This window comes from Elgaria multicarinata, chromosome 5 (assembly GCF_023053635.1).
Source record: "Elgaria multicarinata webbii isolate HBS135686 ecotype San Diego chromosome 5, rElgMul1.1.pri, whole genome shotgun sequence".
In the NCBI taxonomy this organism is placed as follows: domain Eukaryota; kingdom Metazoa; phylum Chordata; class Lepidosauria; order Squamata; family Anguidae; genus Elgaria; species Elgaria multicarinata.
Genome location: NC_086175.1, coordinates 55,856,465 through 55,883,668, shown reverse-complemented (window position 1 = coordinate 55,883,668; position 27,204 = coordinate 55,856,465). Strand labels below are relative to the sequence as shown.

General features: G+C 42.0%; 1 protein-coding gene across 2 annotated transcripts in view; it reads right to left on the bottom strand.

Annotated features, from left to right (window-relative positions):
* GLRA2 (glycine receptor alpha 2) overlaps positions 1–27,204 on the bottom strand; it is a 147,096-nt gene that overhangs the window by 89,382 nt on the left and 30,510 nt on the right. For both annotated transcript variants that reach the window (XM_063127526.1, XM_063127527.1), the window contains exons 4-5: positions 20,280–20,347; positions 8,510–8,733 (exon numbers count right to left, since the gene is read on the bottom strand). In XM_063127526.1, coding sequence (XP_062983596.1) covers positions 8,510–8,733; positions 20,280–20,347 — 292 coding nt within the window. The remainder of the gene's footprint in view (positions 1–8,509; positions 8,734–20,279; positions 20,348–27,204) is intronic.

Sequence of the window (27,204 nt, the reverse complement as noted above, 5' to 3'; positions counted from 1 at the left end):
GTCAAAACTCCACCCCACTAATCCCACCATCACTTCAAGAACTCTAAGCTTAGCCACATGGTTCCTTTCAGCCCCAAGTATTGCTACATACAACGAGCTTTAATTTCTCCCAGACAAACCTTATAACTATAAAATAACTATCATAGACATAATGATGGAATGACTATGTATGTGAGTGGAAAGACGGCTCCACAGAACATTGAATCGTGCAGCATGTCTCTACATGATCTCCCCAAAAGTATTGAGAGGAGTCCAGAGTTAAATTTAGAGCCTCTTATTATTATGGACTGGGGCAAGACTTTACCCTTTGACTTCTCCCACCAGTTCCATGCAGTTCCTACCTGGTGTTATGCCAGCAGCAAATAGCTTACTGTATATAACAATATAGTGATGAGAACCCCTATATAAAATATAAGGCCATAGCAGCATCCTTCAAGCCAAATATTGGCAACCACAGCTTTGTGATGAACAGGGTTAGTCCCACTGTTAGACAGAGTTAGGTAGATTCTACATGGCAGAGTTAGGTAGATTCTACATGGCAGGGGCAACCTTCTGGCCATTCTTCTGAGCCACCCCTGCCATCCTCTCCTGTTGGAGGACAGAGAAGTATGTGCCACACTTCCCGTCCGGCACACTCTACACTAGCCTGCTGCACTTAAGTGAAGTGGTGGAACACGTTGTCCCAGTGCTGAAGCAAAATTCAGCTGCCAGTCTAATTTGCCTCTGTAGGTGCAACGAGGGCAGGGGTGCCATTTTGTCCTTTGCCTCAGGTAGCAAATGTTTTGAGACGGTAACGAATCATCATCTTTTCATAGTAGCATATTGGGAGATCTAAACTCTATAAATATCTGGGAAATTCAGTTATAAATCAGAGAATCCAGCGCAAAGCTTTCTTTTTATCAACCCCTTCTACTAAACCATTGACAAAATGGTGTGTGTGTGTGTGTGTTCAACTTTGCAGCCTGAGAACGAGAATGCAAAGTGAATTGGGCACATTTTGTCTTCGCCCTGCCTTTAACTGGTGAATGTATCTGGATGGAGGGGGGAAATCATGTTCCCCTACTGTTGCTTTGCCTCCTGCTGCTATTGCACAAGGGGAAGAAAGAGGAAGCAAGCATGGCCCATTCAGTGGGTGTTTTTACCACGCTGCTTCTCCTGCATACAGTAGGAAATAGAGGCAAGTTTCACTATAGCCCCCCAAAATCAGATTTTTCCTGTTTTATTTTATGACAATGAAAAAGACCAGAAGGAGCAGGTGACGTACAGGAGGCAGTCGTCATCATTATCAAAAGGAGCCACACAAAAAATGAGTGGCCAGTAATGAGCTGTGATAAAATGCTTGTCTCATGATGATGCTCTAGATCTACATGGCTGGTTTATAGTGGTATTGAAGTGCATTGATAACTGTTGGGGTACATTACACATTCCATATACCTCTTTTGTCATCTTATGTCCTGCTTTTTATTCCACATTATCCAAAATACAGTAACAAATGTTATGGTGTACCCTACAGGGTATAAATGCACAAGAGGGATATAACATTACCATGATGGGACTGTAATGATTTGACACAGGGTGCTACATTAATCTTTTTTTCCCCTCTCTGTATTGCAGGGGTGTTGAACCTCAGGCCCATGGGCCAAATCAAGCCTGTTTAGGGCCCATATTTCATCCTCTGGGCTTCCGCAGAAGGCCACACTCCATTCCCCTTCCTTTGGCCCCACCCACTTTTCTCCAACCACCAATCATTTGTTGGTTTCCTAGTTTTCCACAGTTCCCCCCCCCATTCAAAACAGTTGAAATCTTTCAAGTGCAGGATAGATATTATTACTCTCCCCACATCCCCGCTGGAAATAAATTGATTCTTTTTGTTTAGAGTAACAGCACCCATTTACAAATCGGACTCATGGGAACATTTATTTTTAGCTATGCCAAACGTGGTATGTTGTACTGCCAAAAGGAATGCTTCGCATAGTTCATGGATCACCATAATGCACTACCAGTTCATGCCAGATGTAGCCATTGCCTGACAGACTCTTATGTACACAGATGTGCACTTTGGACTATATCCAGTAAGCATTCTCAAAAATCCTATTAGCACTTATTTCCATAAGAAACTGTCTGCCAATTTTTTAAAAATCCTTCCAGCCAAGAATAGTGCTTCCCACATTCAAAATTATAAGCAGGATGTGCCAACATTTCTCCCATTTTTAATTAAATGTGGCATGCTCATTTTTGATAGACGAAATGATGCCACAGAACTAGGATGGATTTAAAGCAGAGGTATTCTGAATTTTGCACACCTCTGTCATATCTCTCCTTATCCTCCTTTTTTCTAAGCTAAATACTAACCTACTTTTCTTTATAATAATAAATCTAAAGCATCTTACAACAATTCAGACGTGATAGAGGTGTACAAAACTATGCATGGTGTGGAGAAAATGGATAGGGAGACATTTGGGTTCCTCTCTCATAATACATGTGTGAACCCAGCCTTGATGAATGTGTAAACTGCTTCCACTGAAAAGCAACGTATCTGGAAGGTGGTGAAACTTTTAGCTATGATGTTTGATCTGTGATGGCCCATTCACACATGCAAATTACCACAAGGAGTTGTTTATCAAGTGATAAACAAGTATGTGTGAATCAGCCCCAAGTATACAGTAATCAAGTGTATGGAAAGGAAGCAACGTATGTGCACGTGTGAACCCTTTTGATGATATCTAGCAAAAGTGCTTTAACACTAGGGGTGTGCACTTCACATCAAAAATTCAGGGGTCCACTAGACCTCCGACAAACCTCCAAAATTGTGGTGCAGTTAGGGGGTGGTTTTAAAACTGTCAGAAACCTGCAGTGCAGTTAGAAGATCATTCAGAGCCCTGAATGGATCCATAGTTATCCAAACATTTTTTAGGTGATGTGAGGGCTCGTCATTTCATGTTGATGGATGGCTAACTGAACACACTTCCATATTAGGAAGATGCTAAGGGGGGAAGGGGGAAAGTTTTGAGATTGATATCTGTGGCTAACCAATAGCTACAGTCTCCTCCCTGTTCTCCCCTCCAAACACAATGCTTGTGGAGAGGGATCGCAAATGATATAACCCATTTCCCCCCGCCCTGGAACTCTTTCATTTGCTAGTTCGCAGAGCAAGAAAGAGTCCAAGTTCCAGTCCCCATATGCACTATTGCTGTTGGCTGAAAGGAAGGAATTAGGAAAAATGGCTCACATTATGAAAACAATGAAAACCATTCTATGTAAATGAGTTGTCCCAGGAAGCCATGATGACTGGCAGGCAGTGTAGATCCATACAGTCTCACAAGCCAATATTAGGATACGGAAAAGAATCTTGTGCCGAAGGCTGATCTGTGTACTGCAAGTATGGACGCAACTCAGCCGGGCGTAAAGTCAAGAGAAGGAGGTGAGAGAAAGGTTTGCTATTGCTAGTATAAGTATTTCTGCTGTTTTGAAGACAGGACTCAAGTTTATATGCTTTGAAAAAGAAGGTTGTTCTTGTATGACCTCTCATAGGGAGAGCACCCCCCATTTCACCCCATTAGAGCAAATGGTGAGGGAACAGATCTCTATTTTTATAAATTGAAGCAGATCTTTATTTTTATAAACTGAAGATGCACAAGTGTGCATCAGCAAAGTAAAGGATAAAAGGTCCTGCACAGTTTCGTGAAGGGGGGGTTTGAGGGGGATTTTTTAAAAAAATCAAGGGATGAAGGGATCTGCTTTAAACTTGGCATGACTAAAGCCCAACTTAATAGCTACCGGGGTGCCAAGTTTCATCTCTTTATCTTTAAAAATGACAGAGATGCATGCATTTTTGTTAATTCCCATTGACGCTAATAGAGTGGATCTCAAAAAATGGAGCAGTTTTCCGCTGGGTACCCCGACAATGGAGGGAGACAGCGCCACCCTGAAAATCAGGGCAGAGAATTGCCTCATTGGAGCACTGATCTGAATTTCAGGGAGCTGCTCTGCACACCCCTATTTAACACCGTTGAGGCATTGCCCAACAATGAGCATTTTCTATATTTTCTTATTTTTTTGATACAGCTTTCATTATTCTAGGAGGCTATTTCAAGCCTCAGTAGAAAGCTTTACATTTTTAAAAAGTCATTTCAAAGAACAAGGTATTTCATACAATTTTGCCTGAGGATAATTGAATCATTTTTCTTGTGCAGGGCTTAAAAAAAAAGAAGGAAAGAAGTTCCCCTAGGAAGGCAAGATCTGTGGCCGGCTTTTAAAACAGAAGGCAACCTGTCAATGTCAGGACATAGCCAATATTGCTGTATGATGGGAGGGAGAAATTCCTGCAAAATACTTGGCTGTTTGCAAAGCAAAGAATGACTTTTAGTCATGACAATGACCTCTGCCCTCTCACTTTTCTAATCTCTCCCATGATAAGGCAATGTTACTAAGGAAGTCAAAATCCTCTTAAATCCTAACATTAGATTATAGAATAATATTAAAGTCATCAACGTGAAACACACACACACACAAAAGAACAGATCCACGTACTGTATGCAGATCTGAGGACTATTCTCTGGAGTTCTGAACACTGCATGTCTTGTAGGCATCAATGATTAAGGCAAAGGGCCAAAATCGCTGAGTTTTGACAAAGACTTTCCTAGGCAAACCCACTGGCATGAAAAGGAACTGTACAAGCACACTAATTTCAATGGGATTTACAGAGGGGAAGAACCTGGTGGATTGTGCTCATTGCAACAATCTCAGTTTGCACTAACTAAAGATTTCACACCATGTTTTTTCAGAAATAAACCGATGCTGGTTTCACATGAGATCCTAACGTCTAGTTTCTTCCAGTTGAAGGATGGAGAACCTATGGCCCTCCAGATGTTCTTAGATCCCAATTCCCAGCATTACCAACCAGCATGGTAAATAGTCAGGGATAATGGGAGTTTCAGTCCAACAGCATCTGGAAGTTGACAACTTTCCTACCCCTGCTATAAATGCAGATTTATTTATTTATTTATTTATTTATTTATTTATTTATTTATTTATTTATTACATTTATATACCACCAAGAACACAAACTCTCTTTCCTCCATTATTTACTTGGATCGATAATCGTTACTTCCAACTAGGTTTTTAAATAAGAATATAAGAAGAGTTCTGCTGAATCAAATCAAATGTCTGTCTAGTCCAGCTCCCCCAACCTGTGTCTTCCAGATGTTTTGGATTTCAATTCCCATCAGCCCCAGCCAACATGGCCAATAGTCAGGAATGCTGTGAGCTGTAATCTAAAATATCTGGAAGGAACCTGGTTGAGAAATGCTACCTTACTGTATTCTTTCACCTGTTTAGTTTTAAATTGTTAGGTCAGTTTATATACACAAAGTTAAATTTGATTATGCATTTATTATTGACACTCTCTTTATTTGTAATCACTCCTATTATGTTTTATGAATTTATATTTATTTCTGTTCATTTGATATATTGTGAGAGACGTTGGACAAAACCTTTTGGGAAAGTGGCTTACAAATTAATAGAGGATGATGAAATAATTATGAATTTGTCTGATCCTTTTTTTCAGTTAAAAATAAGCAAACAAAAAGCTTCAGGTAGTACTATCAACTGCTGACTAACAGCATGCACGTTTTCACATAATTCCATGATATTTCAGGAGCAACAAAGTTGTAAAAAAGCTTCTGTCCCAAACTGTAATAAACAGAGGAAACTTACAGCCAGTTAAAATTGTCTTCCATATTCCAGAAAAAAAGAGTGTCTTTTAAGAATGCTTCGAGTGAAGCTACTGTGTGAAGAAGTATTTTATTTTGCATGCCTTGAATCTATTGACAATCAATGTCAAACATGTGTGTTTGTGTGCATATGAGTGGGGAGTGTGCATCAGAACGAGTGGGTGTGACTGAGTGACCCCATCCATTTGGGCCTGTGGCCGCAGCCCCTGCTGGTATGCAGCCCCTAACATGCTTCTGGGGTGCCATTGTGGCCCTCAGGGCAAAACCAACAAAAAGATTTTCCCACCCACTCTATAGCATGTTAATTACTTTTTTCACCCAGGGTCCTTGTGGGAGAAAAATATATTTTTCCAAAGTTGCAAGTCCCAGGGATGTGGGGGTGGGGACAGAGAGGGAAAGAGTAACAGAAGAAGAGGCAGGAGCTCTGACCGGGACAAAATGACCTTTTGCCATACTGGTGTAACCCTGCTCTATGATGTATCCCAGGATGGTTTTACATCCACTGACAAGAAATGGGATGGTTTTAGGTCAGCATGAAAAGACGTGGGGCAGCATCCCGTCCCACTCCAAGCCCTGGATTGAGCTGAAGAACTCTTAAAGTACACATTTGATCGCCATTAGGTGCCAGTGCTCATGCTTCATGCTGATTATCCATGAAAGAAGCATTGATGCTCAACAGAACACAACTGGGAGATGATATGCTTTTGATTCAACACCAAAATATGATTTATGCTTACTCTATTTCAGATTAACTTTCATTCAAGCTTCTGCATTTTACAAATCTGATATGACAGCCTGAAATAGTGTTTTTGCAGCATGGACAAATGTCAGGAAAATTACCCATCTGTGATCCAAATAGCATTCAGCTGCATTGTTGCCTCCAGTAAGATATGTCTGATGTCACTCAAGCAAACAGAAGCATTCTGTTTTTCTTGCGGTTAAACAGGTGATAACACTGCTGGTTAAGTAACATTTGTTGTGTTCAGTGGTATTTTGATCATTCAGGTTTCCTCTTTCTACACTCTTAGTTCTCTTGTGCTGTTGAGGTGTGCCAGTTAAAGAACATTACACCCAGTAAATACGATTATATTTTTTATTGCTTTGCCCATTCAGAAAGTAAGCCTAACAGTATGATTATATTTATTTTTTGTGTAAAAGTAATTGCTCATTAGCCAGATGGCAATAATGTAATAAAATGCCATGATTCCAAATCCTAAAAACATTATATAGAAAGAAGGCCCAACACTATAAGTGAAGGCAACATATGCTTTTAAAACCCATCCACAGGAATAAATATTAGTAATACTGTACATAGCTTTCATACAGCCTGATCTTATGCAGGCTTGCTTGGATAGAAGTGATACTGAGTTCAATGGTATTTACTTAAAAGCTTTATTTATTGAATTTATATACTGCCCAACTGGCAAATGTCCCCAGGGTGGTTTACAATAAGAAAGAAAGAAAAAACACAACAAAATAATACAGAGAAAATAAGTACAACAAATGAAAATGTCAGCCCAATAAAATATTAAAATGTTAAAGACATTAAAAACACAGTGCAATCCTAATTATTAGGAGCAGTTAGTTGTATTTTTACTGCCAGGAAGAGAGAGGTGCTAATGGGATTTTTTTCCTCAGGTGCAAAAACACTTGATCGGCCTTGGTTTTAATGGCCCATAATAGGGTGCCATTTTCACCTCTGCTTCAGGCAGCAAAATATCTCAGGCAGGCCCTGAGCAGTACCATTCTGGTGAACATTTGCTCAAAAGCAGTTCTACAATTACAGGGGAGGAACGCTGGAAAAGGCACTTCACACATTGTTTTTTGTTGGTGATGTAAGGGCCACTGCTGAACCAGGGGCAGTTAAAAGCCCTCAAACCCATATTGAGCCTAAAAAGAATGTTGTGCAATCTCAGATAATAGCTGCTAACAGTTTCCCAAACAATTAAGCAGCTTGTGGAAAGGATAGAGCCAACTGTAGCAAGTCAGGGAGGAATTTAGAAACAATGATTAATTTTCTCTGTTAACAGTAAGTGGACTTTCCATCTTCAAGGCTCATTGCAAATATTAAGCTATTAATAACCCAATGAAGCATGCTAAGTAGCATATGAAATGGATGTTGCCACAATCATTTATACATCTGCTGCTGCCAATGCTATTTTAAGGCTCTTTATCATTCTGATTCTCTCCATGTGTCCTGCTTAATCAGATCTCCTCAAAGTGTGCTTGTGATAGAACATACAAACTTAACCAGAACCACCCTGGTGCAGAACATGCCACTATGCGTTGCATTCTAAAATGCATAAAGAAATAGGTTGTGCAAGCAAGGAAACCTTCACAGAGTAGATCTATCTGGGCACTTCTCCCTCTCTCTCTCTCTCTCTCTCTCTCTCTGTCTCTCTCTCTCTCTGTGTTAGTTAGTTAGTGTGTTTGTACTATTAAAAGAGTTGTTCCAATTGATATTGATAGGAATTACTTTTGCCGATCAGTGTGGAGTTACTGGAATCTTTTATGTTTTCATCAAGATGACTTGGTTCTGTTGTATTACTTGATTTTCTAATTTGAGAAGAGAACAAACTCAGCAAGATGAAGCAGAGAGCTCTACTCTCCCCCCTGCTGTGTTTAAGCCTCATTAAAGTATAAAAGAGAAATGACAAAAATAGAATATGTGAATTATGTTCTATTATCTAAAAGACATTTTTTAAAAAAATCAAGCATATGCCCAACGCACACACACACACACACACACACACACACACACACACACACAAGTTTACCTGATACTATATAACACTTTCCCATTTTTGGAAATCCTCAGAAGTTTGTTGTCTGTGGTAACATCATGGAAATTTGCCCCCTTCTCGTTGGCAAAGAATAAATCAGGTTTCCATATAGAGTCCAACATAGATGGATCCAAATCCAAGGAATCATCAGGATATTCGCTGTAGGCAAGACGGGAGTCGTTCCACTGCTGCCTCAAAAAAATGTTCACTCTGTAGTCCTACAGAAATGTCAGGCACACAGGTTATTATATCTCCTGCCCACATTAGATGTCATGGTGCTTTCAGACTCTGACATGAATATCTATGATACAATTAGTGGTAGAAGCATTATGTTTTGCTTTGACCATGGAAAAGCATGGAGCTGATTCAGACATTGTTTTAAAAATTTCTGAGGTAGTAAAGCCCTGGCATGGTGATTTTACCTTAGTTTCCTCTGGGGAGCCATTTGTGCTGTCATGTGTGTGCATATGTGGTGGGGGGTGATGAAAAGTTTTGTATTAATTATTACTTTTATTTATAAATGTATGAGTCATCTTTTAGCCCAATGTGACTTAGAGTTAACACGTGCATCAATTTCATGTCAGAACAAAGACTAGTTGTGCCTGCAGCATGGATCAAGCTGGGAATGAGTGAAGGAAGGACAAGAACTAGCACAACTGTGTTTAAAACAGGGCATTTCCACCTTATGTAGGAATCTTTCTGGGGGCACATCTACACCAAGCAGGATAGTCCACTATGAAAGCAGTATATAAAAGGCAAGAGCCACACTATTGCTTTATAGCGGTATTGAAGTGCACTGACAACTGTTGAGGCCCATTGACGCATACCATATACTACTTTCATACTGCTATATCCTGCTTGGTGTGGCTCCTGCTTTGTATTCCGCTTTCATAGTGGAATATCCTGCTTGGTGTAGATGAGGCCTTAGTCTCTCCTTGCCAGCTGGGTTGGGAGCCCTACCTTCCAGCCACCCCTTTTGGAGTCAGGAATAAGCCAGCAGCTTCTTCCAACATGCTGTCTGCCATGTTTCCTTCTCACCCTGCCTCATTCTCTCCTTGTGAATACTGCCTTGGCCGGTCCTCTGCCCCACCAAGGGTTGCTAGGCCACTTATAGTCAGCCTACAAGACAATGACACTCAGAGAAAATTGTACTTTCTGGGCACCATCAGCTCCAGCCATGCTGGGTTGGAGTCGTGTCAGTATTTATTTATTTGTGCCCTGATGAGCATAGATCAGGATTATTTGTTGGGTTCGAACCATAGTTAAAGTGTTGTTGTTGTTTCTTCATGTGGTTTCTGTTATATCCCAAAGGCTTCTCTGATGAAACTGAGGCAATCAAATCCATGAAATAATCTCTGAAATTGGCTCTTCCTTTCAAAACAACACAGCACCAAGAGGCAGGAGCTACAATTCCCAAACCAAAATGATAGACTCTTTTTTATATATATTAACTGCAACCACAGCATTAACCTTTATAAGAATCTATGTTTTGACCAGTTCTGGCTAACTTCTCTCATTTAGTGTGCTAAGCTTTTGTTTGCCTAAAACTAGACAGCTGAGGTAGTCATTCCCAGTTTTTGCTCATTGCGCACAGCGTAATTGATTAATTAGACTGTAATATGGCCTTATCGGTGACAAGAAAGAAGTTCTTATTGATGGCAGTTTATATATTTTGCTACTATGGGGTCACTGCTTGTTTAAACCTTGGTTTGGCTAGGTTTCCTGGTTTTTTGGCTTGCCTTCTAGAGTGTAAGTTGGGTCACTGGAGCCTTCCCACAGAGGTGAATGCCAAATGGCAGCTTTCCTCAACCCCAAAGCATATAAAGGAGCTTAGAAAACATTTAATTAGCCAATACTCTCATATTATACTTTGTAAAGCAGTATGTGTGAGTGGAAGGAGGGGGTTACTAGTCCTGTGCTGAAACAGGGATTCTCATTTCATGAACATTCCCTGCCACCCCACCCCCCCAAATGTTCCTCTCCTTTTTAGCAAAAGGCTTTGGAACTGTTCATAAGGGTAGGGGAACAAGTACATATTACCAAGGCAACAAAGCCAGTATTCCCTCATTCTGATCCAGTCACAAAAAACTGACTAGCTGACCATTATGTGGACGGGAATGCACAATTAAAGGCACATTCCAATGAATGTAAAGCAGTATGTGGATAGATGATACCACATTCTTTCAACGGATGTGCGACCTCATCTACTAGCCATTGCCCCATCCAGATAGCTGCAACTACGTGTGACTGGAGATGGGTTGAGGAAAAAAATTGCAGTGCAGCACAGACGGGCGACAAAACCACCATGTGATGTAACAAGATAGATATAATCAGCATGGTCGCCTGGGCAACAGGGACATATTCCCTCCCCTCCCCTCTCCCCTCCCCCAATACAGAGAGGACAATGAGAGGGCTCAATGAAGTTGCCATGCAGCCAAAGCAATTTGTCTATATGGCATCTTGACATTTTGATGTTCAATGCATAATCCTTGATGTTTTGGACTACAACTCCCTTCAGTCTTAGCCAGCATAACCAATAGTGAGGAATGACCACACACAATTTTCCACAAAGGTGGTAATATTAATAGTAGAAATTTGACTATTGTTACATTCAGCTGAATTCTAAATAAGATTGCTCCCTTTCTGAGCAAAAGAGGGACAAATAGTTAATACCCCAAAACTGAATATGTAATTTAGGCTGTAATCCTATACATTTACTGGGAGGGTATCTTGTTGAACTCAGAGTGACTTACTTCTGGGTAGACATGTATAGAATGGTACTATTAATTTATGAGATAGTTTAGACATACAAACTACAACCTCATGGAGGTAAACAAGGCTTAAAAATCCTGGCCAGTTAGTCAAACCCTCTTTAATTGTGCATTGTATTCATCTCAACATAGGAGTAGTGGAAGAAATTTTTTTGTTAATGAACAAAACCATTGCTCCTGCTTTGAACTAGCCTATGGCCCTTTCTACACCTAAGGATTATCCCAGGGAAATGGAGGGCTCGTCCCTGCCTGCTCCAGGGATCCCCTGTGTGTCATTTGGATGCACAGGGATGATCCTGGGGGGAAAGGCAGGTGTAGAAATGGCCTATGTTTCTGACAAATTTTGCTCATAGTGGGTAGAATGTAAATGCAAATGGCAGCAATAGTCATTTGATATGGAAAATGTACAAGAGCTAGTTAGCTGGGAGAATTTACCAGTGCTAAATGTAAGTTTAAAGCCTCATTCAACAATCCTAAAAATATTCACAAATGTGTTTTGGGATCATTTTACTACTCCAAGCCATTTTCCAATGTATTCTGGTGTGGTAAAATGCCTTAAATGTCAAATGTGTCTGTGGTGTCATAAGAAGTGTGTTCTAAACCTGAAATATTGGAAATATTACAAAACTACCACAAACTGGCATGGTAAAACTTCAGGCAAAAGATAGCATCAAAAACTAACATTTTTGGTTACTGACATGTTTTTATAACCACAGAAGAAAATTGTCTCTGATAAGGTAAATGTTCTCCCAATTTAATCCCATGGTTTTATGCCAATTTACACACAGAGTAAAGCTCACTTCCCTAGACCAGTTTTCTTCGGAAAAAGCCTGGGCACATTTTAACATCCCAGTATGTTGCTTGTGTTTGGGGCATAAAGAGACCCCAATAACTTCAATAGATCTCTGCGATATTTTATGCCCCAGATTTGTATTTGTTTCCAGAAAGAAAACTGTAAGTAGTAAGAGCCTAAAATTTGGAGACGTGGTGCAGGTGACAGCACCCAAAAATGTCGTGGGAGGACTATACTGTGGGAGGACTAATTCTGTGTCAATTCTGCTATGTAAAGAGTAGTGGTCACCCCGCCTGACTGGAGGAGGGTATTCTACATTGCAAGGAACAGTGAGCTAGTTGCAAAACATGCAAACTCTGCTCAGTAAGCTCCTCCTCCTCCTCCTCCTCCTCCTCGGTCCCTGACTGAGAAGAGCTGCTGCCAGTCAGACTGGCTTATACTGGCCAGTTGAAGATGGTGGATCACAACTAGCCAGAACTCTACAGAGCTATCCAAGGTGTTGAAACTTATATCCAAACTAGGTCTAGCACCTTAGATAGCTCCTCTGGAATTCTGGCTGGTTCTGACTGAAACCCAGAATGGATTCACAGCTCCATCGAAATCAGAGCCACCACTGGTCGATGGATCAGTGACCTGACTCAACATCAGGCGGCTTCATTTGTTCAAGTTCAAGTTGGGACACTGCATTGTTATTGGTTGTTGCTGTTTTTAATTGCCTGCTTGGAGTCAAATTCACTTTGAAGGTTAACTGAAGTAACAATGAGGAACAAAGCAAAATGTGCATTCTCTGAGGTATGGGAGTTCTTAAAGGCAGTGCCATTTTTTTTATTTATTTTTTGAAAAAAAATACAGACTATGCTGTTACTACTTGTGATTATGTAACTCTTTTTAAACTTGAAAGCACAACTAAAATGTAATTCGGTATGTACAAGGACATAACCCAGAGAATGTTAAATACTTGTTAGCCCTTTTGAAACTGGTGGAACTTTAGGTCATGGCATAATGATTCAGGGTAAACTACACATTAGACTCAAATGCATGTCATGAAGCTCTGACTGCTTTTTAAAAATGGAAACCATCCTCAGAGAAACAACAACCAACACTTTCCATTTATTTCATTTCTGTACTGCCCAATAGCCAAAGTTCTCTGGGTGGTTCATAACTTGGAGCTCCATCAAATGCACGTGTGTGCGACATGTAGCTTGCCCCTAAGGTGACTGGTTTCATTAGAACTTCTCCAGCCCAATGAACTGTCTCTGGATTATGCTCTCGATTTCTCATTTTTGTTGTTGTCTGACATTTATATTTGGTCGTCGACATGGCAACAGCTTTCAAACAGGGTGACCAGATGCAATCCTGAGCCCTTAATTATTTATTTCTATTTTGTTTTCTCAGAAAAAAACATGGCTCCTGAAATACTATCATAAATACACAATCATAAAGGCCTCCAATTAAAATAACAATCCACTGAAACCAGTGAAAAAGCACAGGCATAAAATCTAACAGCACAATCCTATACATGTCTCATAAAAAAAAAGTCTCATTGATTTCAATGGGGCATAGGCTCCATTGAAAGTGGATATGGGATTGCAGCCTAAACCTCCATTTAAAGCCATTTAAAAGCATTTAAAACAAAGAAAAAAGTGTGCAGTGTACGAATGAAAAGTTACCTTACAAAGGAATCTCTTCCCTTTTCCTAAATATAGAGAAGGCAGCTTGATAAGAACATAGGAAGTTGAATTCTACTGAATTCTATTGAGTCAGACCATTGTTCCATCTATCCCAGTACTGACTGGCAGAAACTCTAACAAGAGAGCTCTGGCTATTGGGCGGTATAGAAATGAAATGAAATAAATAAATAAATAAATAAATAAATAAGGTTTATGGCAGGATGCTTTCCCTGTCTGGGGAAGCCGGGGATTGAATTTGTGATCTTCTGCATACAAAGCATATGCTCTACCACTGAGCCACACCCCCTTGCTGAAAGGTCAGAGCTGATGGAACATGGCATAGATGTGTGGTAGAAGGATTTTCTGCAGGGACAGTTTATGATGTCATAGAGCTTTAAGGAGAGGGGAATCTATACCAGAAAAGGCACCCTCTTCCATGTACAAGAACATCAACTTCCATAGTACCTCATTGCCCTTTTCTCCAAGAGTCTATTTTGGAATTAGCACCATTCAGGTATTCCCCATCACATAAAAGGAGAGAGTGAGGATGTGCTCACTGCCCCCCCCCCCGCCCTTCTCACATTCCTGATGGTCAGCCCACTGGCACTCAGAGAGACAGCTCTACTCATGGAGGTGCATCACATGATTTAGAACCCTGCATAATCAAAGTTCTAAAACAGGGTTGGATCCTCCATGAGTAAATCTGGCTCCCCACTGCAGACACCTAGTCCCAAGGTGTAGGGGGCAGGAATGTGACAGAGAGGGCAGGCCAGCAAGTGTGTCTCCATTCTCCCACTCAAACCATGGGCAACACGAGAAGGGGAACATCTGAACCAGACTGTAATCCTCCTGAAATCAAAAGGACCACCTGCCAAAAATGGCTTGAGGATGCTGGCTTACAGTTAAATTTTGGGACAGTTTCAGCTTTAAAACTGGAAGAGGTATCCCGCCATGCTGAGAATGTAATGGAAGATTTAGCTTCCAAGAGTGCCTAAGAAAACAATGCTAGTATATTTGTCTGCAAGCAAACCATGTAATTTCTCTATCATAATATATACCTATGCAGCATTAACCACATCGCAAGGACATTTTACGGGCGCATTGCCAAAATATGGCAGAATTGCTTAATTCTCCTGGAATAGCTGTCTGACAAATGATCACACCTCCTAAAGAATGAGTTTAATTTAAAGAGGATAAACTGAACTCTTTAGCAGTGGGAAAACAAGGATATATGTAATGATATATATTATGCTCAAATTGGATGTAAACACAACCCTTTTCAATAAGTATAAAATACATATTAATCATTTTGATACCTTTGGAAATGCTCTCTCTTGGCACTGTATGTATTAGGATGCCATTTTGTCATGTCATTTTAAGGGCTGTTGATCTAATTTGTTTTGGCTTCTTTACTTGGAAAAAAGTCCTTAAAAATGGTAACACAAAATTTTGAGAACACATTGGCCTCTTGCCTTGCTGCGGGAGTGGATGGAAACAAGGCAAGGATGCAAATGTAACAACAATGCAAACATTAAAAAAACAAACATTAATTGAAAATGTGATACAGTGTCTATCAAGCCCAAATTTCAGAAACTTCATTGCAGTAGATTTGATGGCAGGGAGATTTTTTGTTTTAAAAATCCACACTGTCTGTCTACTTACAAAGCCCATTTCAAATAAAAATGACATCAGAAAAGGGAAATTCTGGAAAGGACCTTTTTCTTGCCAGAAACAGAATGTCATATTAAGAGGTTGGGATTTATACCTCTAAAACGCCCAAAATAAAATCAGCAACGTTTAGTTTTCCACACATTTTCCATTATCAGTACATCCATGTTATCACAAACATTGAAAATGATTGCAAAACGTTGATGTGAACTCACAGCTTCTTCCTATAACACTCAGAACTGGTAGTAGTATCAGATTCTGATCTGAGACCTTTGTCTATCCAGAGTCTCTCAGCCTTTTGCAGCCAACCAGCCTAAGATGGCTAAAGAGCTATTACTCAGACTATGCAGTACTCCTCCTGTAGGTTTGTCAGTCTCCTTTCTTTGTCTGTTAGATCAAGTTATGAGAGACTAAAAATTCCCAATTAAAATTTTGTCTAAGCGTCACAGGCTGGACTCACAGTCCTGTCTTTAGGTGGACTTGAAGCCTATGAAATCATCACTGAGTCAAAGTTTGTTCTGAGAGATCTGAGGACACTTCCTCCTGCTAATATTCAAGAAATGGCTGAGTTTATTTTAAAATACTAGTGATTTTGCTCCTCTGAGCCATGGGCACTTTTCTACAGGTGTGTGTGCATGTGTGTGTGTGTGTGATATCTCCAGACCATTGTGAAACTGAATCTTCCCATTTTATGTCCAACCTGCCAACCACAGCATTTTGTGAGGACACATAACTTCTGGAAGCCCCATGAAATTTATGTTTTCTATTGCCACAAGAATGCAATACTGTTCATCACATCATTAACGTTTACTTTATAAAGCAAAAGCAGATGAGCGGTAGGTTGATGTCTGCCTTTAGAAGCATTTTATAAACACATTTCGAAGCTGCTCATTAAGGAGGTGACAGCGTTAGAAAAAGTCAATATCTGACACCTGAACAGCACTGAACCAAACACTATTCCTTCGATGCTGTCTTCGGGTATTATGATTAAAGCAAACAAGGCAGGCAACAGTCTTTGCTTGAATCTACTTCAATATTTAGCCTTTTTTTGTTTTTAGCAGTAATGCGGTAATGGACACTGAAAAGACGCACATTAACATATCTTGTAGACAGTAAAATGCAATGAGGGGATTTAATCAAAGCAATGGAGGAGTCTGATTAATGCAATCAGCACTAGGTCGTGCAAATATTGTCATTGAATGCCATCTTGTAAAGTCAGTGACATGCAGGATTTTCAGTACTTTATATCTTGTCATTCTCTCTTTGCAGTAAGGTCATCAAAAGGTTTTAGAATAAAGCTACCAAAAACCAAACAAAACCAAACAAAACCAAATACACCCTATGGCTATGTTTACAGAGCCTGCTTCACAGTCTTAGCTCTCTTAGAAGGATATGTGGCAAAAATTTTATGGGTGCCAACATAATTCCAGTTATGTATACTTCTGGATAAGTATGAACTTCCTCATACCTTCACAGGAGGAGAGAGTGTGGCCATGTCCCATTTTACACAGGGCAGTTCTCTATTTGAAAGACTATCCAGTCCAAGTCTGGTTTAAAGATAAATGACCATCAGAAGGAAGTGTTGGGCCTTGAATTTGCCCATCAACAGACTGAGCAAGGCACACAAGTCATAGTCTTCCACTCTATGGTGAGACGTATTGCATTTCTATTTAAATTATAGTGCTTAACTCTAAATTTGAAGCTGTACTTATCAGTCACCATATGCAAATTTTATGCAAACTTTGTATGGTTTTGGTGATGGGTTTCCTCTTTTTTGACACTGCACAAGTGGCCATTCTAGGGGTGGGGCAAAGATTTCAACTTACTATTTCACAATTGCTGTCAGCATTTTGAAAACATGTCCTGCAGTGTCTTATGTTAAACTGTCCATAAGTGACTGTCAGGTATGTGACACAGGCACACCCTATGAGCAGATCCTCAAATGCAAGGCTGTGGAAGGCTGTCTGTCCAGGAGCAGTGGTGCCACCTGGGCAGCACTTTGGAGAAGATGTTGACAGACCCACTCAGGAGAAAGAGAAGGAGGGTCCCCAAATACAGTAGGGCTGGCTTACCACATTTTGAAGTAACTAAAATAATACCTATCACCATCGAAAGACCACTAAGTCCAGAATCTAAAACTACCAAACTTCACCACTCCCCAGAGGGCCCCACAGCTGCCATATCCAGTGGACTTCAATTCTGTGGAACTCCCCAATGACCTCTCCGAAGAAGAAGGTGAATTAAGCCACCCTGAATCCAGAAGGGACAACTCAGACTTCTCAGTAGGGACACCTACCACCTCAGCGTTGCGGAGGGGTCCTAAGTGGAAAGTCGGTATAAAAATGTAATAAATAAATAAATAAATCAATAAATCAATAAAGGGCAGAGGACCCAATCTGAAGCCCTCCAAGAACAACCCTCTGTAGGCTCAACCCAAAGTGCCACCCTTTTAACTGCCTGCAATTTTGCTCGAGTCGGGAGGGCTGTTCTGGCAGTTGCCCCTTCTTCTTGGGAAACCCAAAAAAGGCTTTGGAAAAAAACATTTTTCCCCTCAATTTTTCTGGGGTTTTTCCGGGCTTTCACATCTCTAGTGACCACTGGTTATAGGCTTTCAGTCGCCTTCTAATGGCTTCAGGGACTATCTTTGCTTACTCTGTGGCATCAGACTGCAGGCACAGCAAAATTACAAATGCACCTTTGATCAACGCTTACCTGACACTGCTCTATTTCTTTATCTCTTACATCTGGGACCTCTGAATTTCAATATTGATGTAATAAAGGAGCTTGCCTATTAACAGTTCTGTTGATCTTACATAAAGCTGGCAACTAAGCATAAATTAATCTGGCATTTAAATCAGACAAGCTGTCTTGCCTTTTCATGGTAATATGCAAACCCACCCCCTATTCAAAGGACATCCTGATGTGCAATGACTGTCTTACCTACATGAATCAATGAATACAAAATCAATCCCCAGTCCAGTTTAAGACAAAGGCCATTTCTACACCTGCCTTTCCCCCCGGGATCATCCCTGTGCATCCAAATGACACACAGGGGATCCCAGGAGCAGGCAGGGATGATCCCTCCATTTGCCTGGGATAGTCCTTAGGTGTAGAAAGGGCTGAAGTGTTGGGATTTAAGTAGCTCTAGTCTGATTCATTCCAATGAGGATTAAACTAACATAAATGCAATGGGTTTTTTCCCCTACATGTATTTTGAACTAGTGCTGAGCTAAAGGTTCACCAGAAAACATTCAACATATGGAGGGGAGCAGGGTGAAAACGGGTCCCTGAAACTGGGGATGGCTGGGGGAGTACTAAAGGTTTTGGGGGGCAGGATTGCTTTTGCCAGTGGCATGGTGGTGGGGTAGCAGCGTTTGTTCCCCCTGATTTTTAAAAATGTTAACAGCAATGAGGAAGGTCTCCTTTCAGTGCCTAGTGGGTGGAGGCTGCAATTCCCTCTCCAAAATGCATCATACAGTGTCATTTGGAAGCCTTCAGGGTGGGTTGAATGCTAACTGCCAGGCACAGCAAAGGCAAGCCTTCCCTACCCCCACAAACCAGCAATGTTAAGCCCCCCTCCTTTGCCACAAATTCTTTAACTCAGATTGTCACATCTGTTTAGGTTTAAAAACCTTAGGGCGCAATCCTATGCATGTTTAGACAAAAAAAGGCCCATAACTGGCTGGGGCATGCTAGGAGTTGTAAGCCTTTTTTCTGTCTAAACATGCATAGGATTGCACCATAAAATCTCACCCACCAAATAATAATAATAATAATGCCTCCATATCATCCTGTTAATTGAGTGGCAAATTCAGGGTGGGGCCATTCGTTGTCAGCACTCATTCTACAGAGGCGCTTTAATGTATGGTGCATTTTGCTTCAGGGTCTAGATTTTGAGATGACTTTCCCTCCCCAAAAAATAAACCTGATTTCTGTAAAAATATGTTCAAGTCATACCTTCAGGTGGCTCACCTGAAGAATGGGTGCCACAAGTGGCAACAGCAGTGGGAGTTTGTGGCACACCTGGGCAAGAGCAGGAGGGCCCTTATGCCTGGGCATAGAGCAGAGTCAGCCCTGCGTTCTCAGCGGTTTCTCCCATGCGCTTACTGTCCATCTCATGAGATGAGAAGTAAAAAAAAAAAGACTTACGGGGAAGCATGTGTACTAGTGTATGATAACACAGTGCTTTTTTATGCTCTGGACTTGACTAGTAGCACATTTGCCAAAAAACGTTTGGCCATTGCTGATCAAAGTAATAGCTGTTATTTCTTCATGTTTAGAGTTAAAGCCATGGGACTGGCCCTACCATTAACAGAAGGAGGCAGCTACCGGTGGCAGCTGATTCACGGCATCATGATATGGCAGCAGACTAGTTAGATAGTTAGTTAATTTATTCATGTTGCATGTTTAATACCAGGAAGACGAACAGGTGCTCATGGGATTTTCTACCTCAGCTGCCAAAATAACTTGGCTGGCCTTGGGTACTATGCACCTTGACTTGGAGGCTGGGGTGGGGTGGGGTGGTTGCTGCTTTACCCTAGGCAGCAACATGTCTTAGGCCTTAGCTAGACCTAAGGTTTATCCCAGGATCATCCCAGGGTCATCCCTGTTCATGTAAATGACATACAGGATATCCCGGGAGCAGGCAGGGATGACCCCGGGATGATCCTTGGATAAACCTTAGGTCTAGCTAAGGCCTGAGTCTAGCCTTGCTTAAAAAGCTAGATTGCTACATAGGTTATTCCTATTGCTGTCTTACAGCTGACAGTGTACATTTCAAGTCTCTGCTGCATCTAGAATGTCTCAGAGCATAGGACATCACCCTCCTTCACAAGATGGCTTCAATGGTCATTCCCACTCACCATTGTAGTTTCTGCTATTGAACCAAAGCTGTTGATAAATATGTTGCAGGTAACATTTACAGGAGGACCTGCAAGTTGAACAATAAATAGAAAAAACAAATTGACAGGTTGTGTTTATGACATATATTAAGGATCATTGTTTCTGTGCCGATGGCATTGGCACACTTACCATTGTGGTTTCTGTGACTGATCCAAAACTGTTGATAAAAATATTGCAAGTAACGTTTACTGGCGGACCTGTGGAATGCAATAAAAATGTTGCAATATATATCATAGCAATGTTCTTCTCCACCAACTGGAACAGTTGTTGCTGCAACTAAGCAAAAGGTGAGACTCAACAACGAACAATATTTACATTGAACAAATAATAACAACGAGAGCTTTAATTTCCAGACCTAAATGATCTATAGCTTTTCAGTTTATGGGTTGATGAAGAACATTTGATCCTGCTGAGCTCCTGTAAGACAAAACTAATATTTGCAGTCTAAAATGTGCCTGTGTTTATGAGGACTTCCTGCCCAAGAACTGCAGTCTAAAGTTCCCATTGTGACTCATATCTAGGTACAGAAGGCACATAGAATAGATTCTTTGGCTGCTTTTCTCACACACTCCCAAGTGTCTGCCCTAGATCAACAACGACAGCAAAAGACTTGGGCTCCTAGAGGAAACCACACAGGGTGAGATGGTGCTGGTGGTGGTAAGCTGACTTCTAATCTTGCTTGTGTGAACATGGACACCCACTCACCATTGTCCATTGGTCATTTTCCCTAAAACCTCAGATTCATTATATTTAAAGATGACACATTAGGTTCTGGCATCCTGTTGTTTAAAACAAAATTAAAACAGGACTGTTTCCTATAAGATGGCCATGAGTCTTACTTTACAGAGGACAGTCCTCTGTTTGAAAGTATCCTCTGTCTGGAGGGCTGGTCAGCCCAGGTCCGGTTTAAAGAGAAGAACAATAAGAAGGGAGAGCAGCAGGTTACCCATCAGCAGTTAGCACTTGCACAGCAGGCCAAGCAGGCATCCAGGTCACTTGGCCGCCATCACGGCAAGATGCATTGCATTTTTGCTTAAATTATAGTCATTGTTTCTAAAGTTGCATCTATACCTATAAATGCCCATGGACCCATTGATGCAGATGTGTCCTCTTTTATTGCCAATTTGGTGGTGTCAATGTGACTATCCTGTACACTGCAGACTGCATGATATTCTGTTAAGTACAGATCCTAAGTTGACTGTAATAAGGCTATTCCAAATTAAGGTATGAATGTGGCCTTTTCCCACACAAATATACAATGTTAATCAAGGTATTTTAATCTTCTAGCTAATAAGCTCTTTCAGACTCAAGTATTGCACGATACTGGGCAAAATCTAATCTTGTGTGAATCAATTATGCCCATATGGAAGGCAGAGGAGAGAAGAAACGGAATGATTTTAGTAAGGATACCTAGGAAATTCAAGGCCAAGATGCCATTTGAAGGGGGGATTTTCTGATTCACAGCAGTTTCTTAGCCACTATCTTACACTAGCAGTATGCAATAATAACCAAATAACCGATTAAATCTTTAATCATTTACTGCCACAGCAGCAGTAGGCTATCAGAATACAACTGGTTTCTGGGATAGTTGGCCTACCTTATATAAGTCACATGCTCACCATTTTGTCATGCCCATTATTACTATTTTTAATATTTTACAATATTCACAAATGCAAGTACAGCTGCCAAGTGTACAGTTTTCTCAAAGCATGTATCTCCAGGCAGAAGCCACTGGCAAATTCAATGGATCAATTCAACTGATCCATTAATTCCAGATGTGGTAAAGACCTGGATTAGATATAACACCCATAGTTTAAGACAGGATTGGAAAACAGAATTGGAGTGTCCTATTTTGCCTAATCAATGGATTGCTGCCTTAGTATTGTATCTGAAGCTTCTAAGTGGGCACTGGAATGGGGCCATGCATTCTGGCTTCACCCTCTACATCTCTGGGCACACTCCCCTGCCCCCCGCCACTTCAAATCTTGCCAGTAATGACAAGGCACGGTTTGCAATCAGAGGAATTCTGTAAATGTGTTCAGGTGAACATGCATACTGAGCCCTCTTCAGACCTTCACACTCATGGGTTCATCAGATGAGCATTTTATTACATGCTCGCTACTGTTCACTTACACATATTTACGTGTCCTTTAGATGATACTGTCTACCTCCCACTCCTTCTTGCCTTTTTTCCGTCATAAAATGGACTCCTTTTAATCTGACTTTTTTTGATGAATCAGAATGTGCCACCATTTCCTGCTGTGTGCAGGAAAAGCAGTGTGATAAAAATGGCCCCTGAATGAGCCACGTTGTCTTTGTTTACTTCCTCTTTCTTCTCCAGGCACAAATAGGAAGTATTGTGGGACACGAGTGAGGGTGGAGAAGCTGACACTCTCAAAGCATGAAGGGTCCCTCTGAACACATGGGGGACATTGGAAATAGGGCTTATGTGTGTGCTCACATTACCCTCCATGCTTTAGCCCTATGCATGAGCAGGTGAGCACCTGCTTAGGGCTTCTGTGTGATCAGAAACCATGGTAATGCACAGTGCTTCAGGTTAACACAGAGGGTAGTATTCAATTGTGCCCAGTTCTGGTGCTAATGCCATTGGGCTGAAATTCAGCAGCAAATCACCTCTTTTCTCCAGCCAGATCTACATCAAGCAGGATAAAACACTTTGAAAACATTTTGAAAACTGTATGGAGTGTGCCCTGGGCCCCAACAGTTGTCAAAACTGTTACAAACCATTTTAAATCTGTAGTGTAGATCCTGCCTCCATTGCCCTAGCAAGCACTAGTTACACTGCAGAAGCTTGAGTTTATGCTAGCGAGATGTCATTTGCACCAGCACTGGGACACAGTTGGATAGGCTTCCTGTTCAGTTGAGTGCTGGTCTGGCGTGTTTGTACTTTGCGTTGGGTACTCGAGACAGATTAGGAATTCTGCTGATGTACCGTCCACCCTGCTGCCCAACAGTCTCCCTGCCTGAGCTGACGGAGGTTGTCTCGGATCTGGTGTTGAGGACCCCCAGGATGGTGGTTCTGGGGGATTTCAACTTCCATGCTGAGGCTCCTGTATCCAGGGCAGCTCAGGACTTCATGGCCGCCATGACAACCATGGGACTGTCTCAACATGTCATCAGCGCAATGCATGCAAAGTGACACACACTTGACTTGGTTTTCTCGACTGGGCAGGAGGAGGGTGATCTGAAAGTGGGGGAATTAACATCTACCCCCTTGTCATGGTCAGATCACTTTCTATTGAGGTTTAGACTTTCAGCAGCCTTTCCCCTCTGCAAGGGTGGGGGGCCTATTAAAATGGTCCGCCCCGGAGGCTAATGGACTCCAATGGATTCCAGAGGGCTCTGGGGGATTTTCCCGCTGGTATGGCTGGTGCTCCTGTTGAAGCCCAGGTTGCTCTGTGGAATGTAGAGATGGCTTGGGCAGTTGACACGATCATGCCCAAGCGCCCTCTCCCTCTGAGCAGAGCCCGGCCAGCTCCTTGGTATACACCTGAACTGAGGGCACTGAAGCAAGAGGGGAGACAGCTAGAACGTAGGTGGAGGAAAACTCATGCTGAGTCTGATCGAACACAGGTTAGAGCTCACTATCGAGCCTATTCTGTGGCGGTGAGGGGGGCAAAGAGGCAGTTCTTTTCCACCAGCATTGTGTCTTCTCAGTGTCATCTGGCAGAGTTTTTCTGTGTGATTCATGGCCTGTTACATTCTGGGCCAGGGCGAGAGATGGTGGAACCCTCGGTAGCACGCTGTGACAAATTTGCACGGCACTTTGAAGATAAAGTCGCTCAGATTAATCATGAATTGGACACCACACTTAATGCAGCTCCACTAGTAGAGGTGTTCAGAGCGCCGTCCGGTTCAGCTTTATTGGATGAGTTTCAGTTATTGAGGCCAGAGGATGTGGACAAGGTCCTTGGCCAAGTCCGGTCGACCACCTGTGTGCTTGACCGCTGCCCCTCATGGCTCAGTACATCAAATAAGGAGGGGATCGCCGGCTGGGTCCAGGAGGTTGTAAATGCCTCCTTGAGAGAGGGAGTGGTGCCGGCCTCTTTAAAAGAGGCGGTAATTAGACCACTCCTGAAGAAGCCTAACCTGGACCCGGAGGACGTTAACAACTACAGGCCGGTGGTTAATATCCCCTTCCTGGGCAAGGTGCTTGAGCGGGTGGTTGCAGGACAACTCCAGGCACTCTTGAATGAAACGGATTATCTAGATCCATTTCAATCGGGTTTCAGGCCTGGTTTTGGAAAGGAAACTGCCTTGGTCGCCCTGTGGGATGACCTCTGTCGGGAGAGAGACAGGGGGAGTGCGACCCTGTTGGTTCTCCTGGACCTCTCAGCGGCTTTCGATACCATCGACCATGGTATCCTTCTGGATAGGTTGTCTGAGCTGGGAGTTGGAAGTACTGCGTTGCAATGGTTCCGCTCCTACTTAGATGGTCGATTCTAGAAGGTGGTTCTGGGGGATTATTGCTCTGTGCCAGGGCTCCTAAGCCATGGGGTTCCACAGGGCTCTATTTTATCCCCTATGCTGTTTAACATATACATGAAGCTGCTGGGGGAGGTTATCCGGAGATGTGGACTGAGGTGTCATCAATATGCGGATGGTACCCAGCTCTATCTTTCATTTTCATCAAACCCAGGTGAGGCAGTGGCTGTTCTGAACCAGTGCCTGGGCACAGTAATGGACTGGATGAGGGCTAACAAACTGAGTCTCAGTCCAGACAAGCCGGGGGTACTGTTAGCGGGTGGTTCATCTGCCCGGCGAGATGATGTTTGCCCTGTCCTGGATGGGGTTGCACTCTCCCTAAAGGATCGGGTCCGTAGTTTGGGGGTGCTCTTGGATCCAGAACTGTCACTTAAGGCACAGGTGAACTCAGTGGCAAAGAGCACCTTTTATCAGCTTAGGCTGATATACCAACTGCACCCTTATCTGGACAGAGATAGCCTAGCTACAGTTATCCATGCTCTGATAACCTCTTGTTTGGATTACTGCAATGTGTTATACGTGGGGCTGCCTTTGAAAATGGTCTGGAAACTTCAACTGGTACAAAACAAGGCAGCACAGTTATTAACAGGGATTGGCCAACGAGACCACATCACGCCAGTCCTTTTCCAGCTTCATTGGCTGCCAGTCCAGGTCCGGGCCTGATTCAGAGTGTTGGTATTAACATTTAAAGCCCTAAACGGCTTGGGGCCAGGCTATCTGAAGGAAACCTCCTCCCGTATGTACCTGCCCAGGCTCTAAGATCATCCTCAAGGGTCCTTCTCCGCGAGCCCCTGCCAAAGGAAATGAGGCAGGTGGCTACCAGGAGGAGGCCCTTCTCTGCTGTGGCACCCCGGCTGTGGAATGAACTCCCTAAGGAGGTTCGCTTGGCACCTACATTATATGCCTTTAGACGCCAGGTGAAGACCTTTTTATTCTCCCAACATTTTAACAGTTTATAAATAAATTTTAACTTGGTGTTTTAAATTTGTAATTTTGCATTGCTGCTGTTTTTATCTGGTTGAGCTTTTATATTGTATTTTATATTATGGTTTTATACTGTTGTTTTATACTTTGAATGGTTTTAATTTTTGTGAACTGCCCAGAGAGCCCCGGCTATTGGGCAGTATAGAAATGTAATAAAATAAATAAATAAATAAAATATGAGAAAGGTGAAAGGCGGGACAGGAATATTTCTAATAATAAATTAATAAAAAGAAAGAAAAACCCTACCCAAATCATTTTTGTTTACTTGACAAGCCCATATTAGAACCAAAGTCACACCAAAAGATTGAGCAAAAACTAAGATATCCTAAGACCCTTTAAAGGTAGTTTGGGATAAAAATCTTGCAATCTTTCATTTTACCTCTAAAAAGTGTTTTTTCCTTAAGTACATAGAATCAGTGCTCTGCAAGCAGAAAAAGCCTACTAGATAACAACCTATAACATATAGGAGTACAGACACGCAATGTGGCCCTTTCTCATACCCTATCACAGCCAAAAGCATAACTGAAAGCATAAAAGATAACAGTTTTGTTCTATGTGTAGCTAGATCTACATTACTGCTTTATAGCAGTATTGAAGTGCACTGATAACTGTTGGGGCACAATCCACATTCCATATACCACTTTCGTAGTGTTATATCCTGCTTTTTATTCCACAATCATAATGATTTGACATAAAGGGGATTACCAGACGAGCGTTTTATCGCACATTCATTACTGTCCACTCACGGTTTTTCATGCATCCTTTAAACGATGCCTCCCATTCCTTCCACTCTTTTTTGTGTCGCAAAAAAAGACCCTGAAAATCTGACTTATCTTTTAAATAAGACAAACCAAAGCCTCCAGCCTCAATTTCTCTCTCTCTCTCTCTCTCTCTCTCTCTCTCTCTCTCTCTCTCTCTCTCTCTCTCTCTCTCTCTCCTGACCCCCCAAAGTCTCCCAATGGTCCAACTAGGCTGCACACTTGTGGCTTGGGATATTGCTTATTGCAGGTTATTGCTTGGTCACGTCTGGTGACTCTTATATCATCATCATCATCATCATCATCATCATCATCATCATCATTATAACCCGCCTTTTGCCCAATACTTTAAAAACTTCTACCACCAGCCGCCTCCACCTCCTCTCCTCCTGCACAACTTTGATGCACTCTTAAAACACTCTGAGTGGCAAGCCAGCCTCAAGGCCAAGCTACATGTGCATCTGGGTTGCCTTCAGCCTCTCTCTGCCTTATGCCAGCCTGCCAACATTTCCAGCCTCAAATAATCCCCCACCCACCCCCTCTCTCTGTCAAAGTCTCCCAACGGTCCAGCCAGGCTATGCACTTGTACCCTGTGGCTGGGGGTAGGGCAACAGCTTATAGCTTGGTTGCATCCGGT